The sequence below is a fragment of the Tauraco erythrolophus genome, chromosome 1, assembly GCF_009769465.1.
Source record: "Tauraco erythrolophus isolate bTauEry1 chromosome 1, bTauEry1.pri, whole genome shotgun sequence".
In the NCBI taxonomy this organism is placed as follows: domain Eukaryota; kingdom Metazoa; phylum Chordata; class Aves; order Musophagiformes; family Musophagidae; genus Tauraco; species Tauraco erythrolophus.
In genome coordinates this window covers 31,343,641-31,345,299 of record NC_141465.1, presented here as the reverse complement: position 1 = coordinate 31,345,299, position 1,659 = coordinate 31,343,641, and the positions used below count along the sequence as shown (strand labels likewise).

The following is a 1,659-nucleotide window of genomic DNA, read 5'->3' as shown; positions in this document are numbered from 1 at the left end:
CTGTCCCATAAGCAGATGAAACCATTTAGAGCAAAAGAGGAGTGAAAGAAGACTCTCAAACATGAGTCACAATTCATTTTTCTGAATCAGTGTAGCTGTGCTTCCCCTCTCATGTAGGGCAACCTGCAAACTACAATATGGTTCTGAATAGATGAGACAGATAAAGAGTGGGAAAAGCAAAGCAATATTAACTGGTGAGTGGTCTTTAGTGTAATAAAGAAGTTGTTCTTCCTCAGTAGGTAAAGCCAAGTGATACAATTCACTGAGCAAAAGGAGGAGACACTTGGCAGCTTGGCACCAGTCCCAATGAAGCCAACAGCCTTCTCTGCTTTATCCTTCTGGCTGGCTCTCCTTTTGGCTGGCTTCCTTGGCATACACATTGCCGGCAGTTTTGTGAGAAGTCAGAAGAACCACACGCTAATTTTCACCAAGGAAAACACAATTCGCAACTGCAGCTGCTCGGCGGATATCCGTGACTGCGATTACTGCCTGGCAAACTTGATGTGCAATTGCAAAACGGTGCTGCCTTCTACCATGGAAAAAACTACCTACAACAGCCACCTGACCATTTGGTTCACAGACACCTCCATGCTGGAGATGCTCCTCAACTTCACAAGAGCATGGGATTTGAAGCTTGCCTTCTGTGGCACCTCTTCTCTCCCAACAGAATACTTGGCCATTTGGGGACTTCGAAAGCTCCGGGTAAACAAGGTCAAGGGACGATTTCCAGAGCAGAGTGTAACCATCTACAGTAGCAGCAGCAACAAAAAAGAAGACTCACTTGCGGTGCAGAACAAAGACAGGCAAATGCTTGTATATATTTCCTTTCTGGATACCTCGCTTTTCAACGGATATTCTTTGCTGAAGTCATACAGCGTAGAAAACGTCTCTAGTATCACCAAGTACTTCCCCAGCCTGCTGTACTCTGATGTTTTCTCCACCTCAGATAACAAGAGCTATGTTGTAACATTCATTTACTGAGTTATTGAACATATTCAGCAGTCAGAGGCATGGCCAACTGCTATGAGAGAGATGGGACTTCTTTACTTCTGTTCGGTTTGGCCAGGAGGAGCTGTTACGGGATGGACAGTTCTGACTGTGATAGCCTTCTCCAAGGAGGTGTTTAAAGTAAGACAGACTCATCAAGTTAATTCAGTAAACGCTTTCTTAAAGAACAAAGAAAATGTGAAACATCTGTTTTAGAAAGCATCAGTACAAACTCTTTTTACATATTGTACGCTAGGAATTGAAACCTGCAGATAAATTTTGTTTTAAGGTTGTGTCTCAGACAGAAAAAGACATAACCATGTACCTTCGGTTGAAGAAGAACCTGAGCCTCCCAGAAAAACACTCAGATTAGATGGCAGCTCGAGAGATCTCTGGTCCAATCCTCTGCCCCAAGCAGGGCCACCTTTGGGATCAGACCAGGCAGCTCAGGGTTTTCTGCAGTCAGGTCCCAAAAACCCTCAAGGACAGAGTCTGCACAACCTCATTGGACAACCTGCTCCACTGCCTGCTTATCCTCATGGGGAAACTTTTTTCCATGTATTAACCCCAGCCTCCCCTTTTCCAAGCTGAGCAAGCCCAGTTCTCACACACTTTTCTCACAGTCATATGTATCAGCCCCTGACCATCTTAGTGGCTCCCCACTGGACCACT

General features: G+C 45.1%; 1 protein-coding gene across 1 annotated transcript; it reads left to right on the top strand.

Moving 5' to 3' along the window:
• Positions 1-306: 306 nt before the first annotated feature.
• Positions 307-981, top strand: EPCIP (exosomal polycystin 1 interacting protein). Its single transcript, XM_009978983.2, has one exon. It carries the CDS (start codon positions 307-309, stop codon positions 979-981), a length of 675 nt encoding a protein of 224 aa, XP_009977285.2.
• Positions 982-1,659: the final 678 nt, after the last annotated feature.

Coding starts and splice junctions, on each gene's coding strand:
- EPCIP (XM_009978983.2), top strand. CDS start 307: ATGAAGCCAACAGCCTTCTCTGCTTTATCCTTCTGGCTGGCTCTCCTT.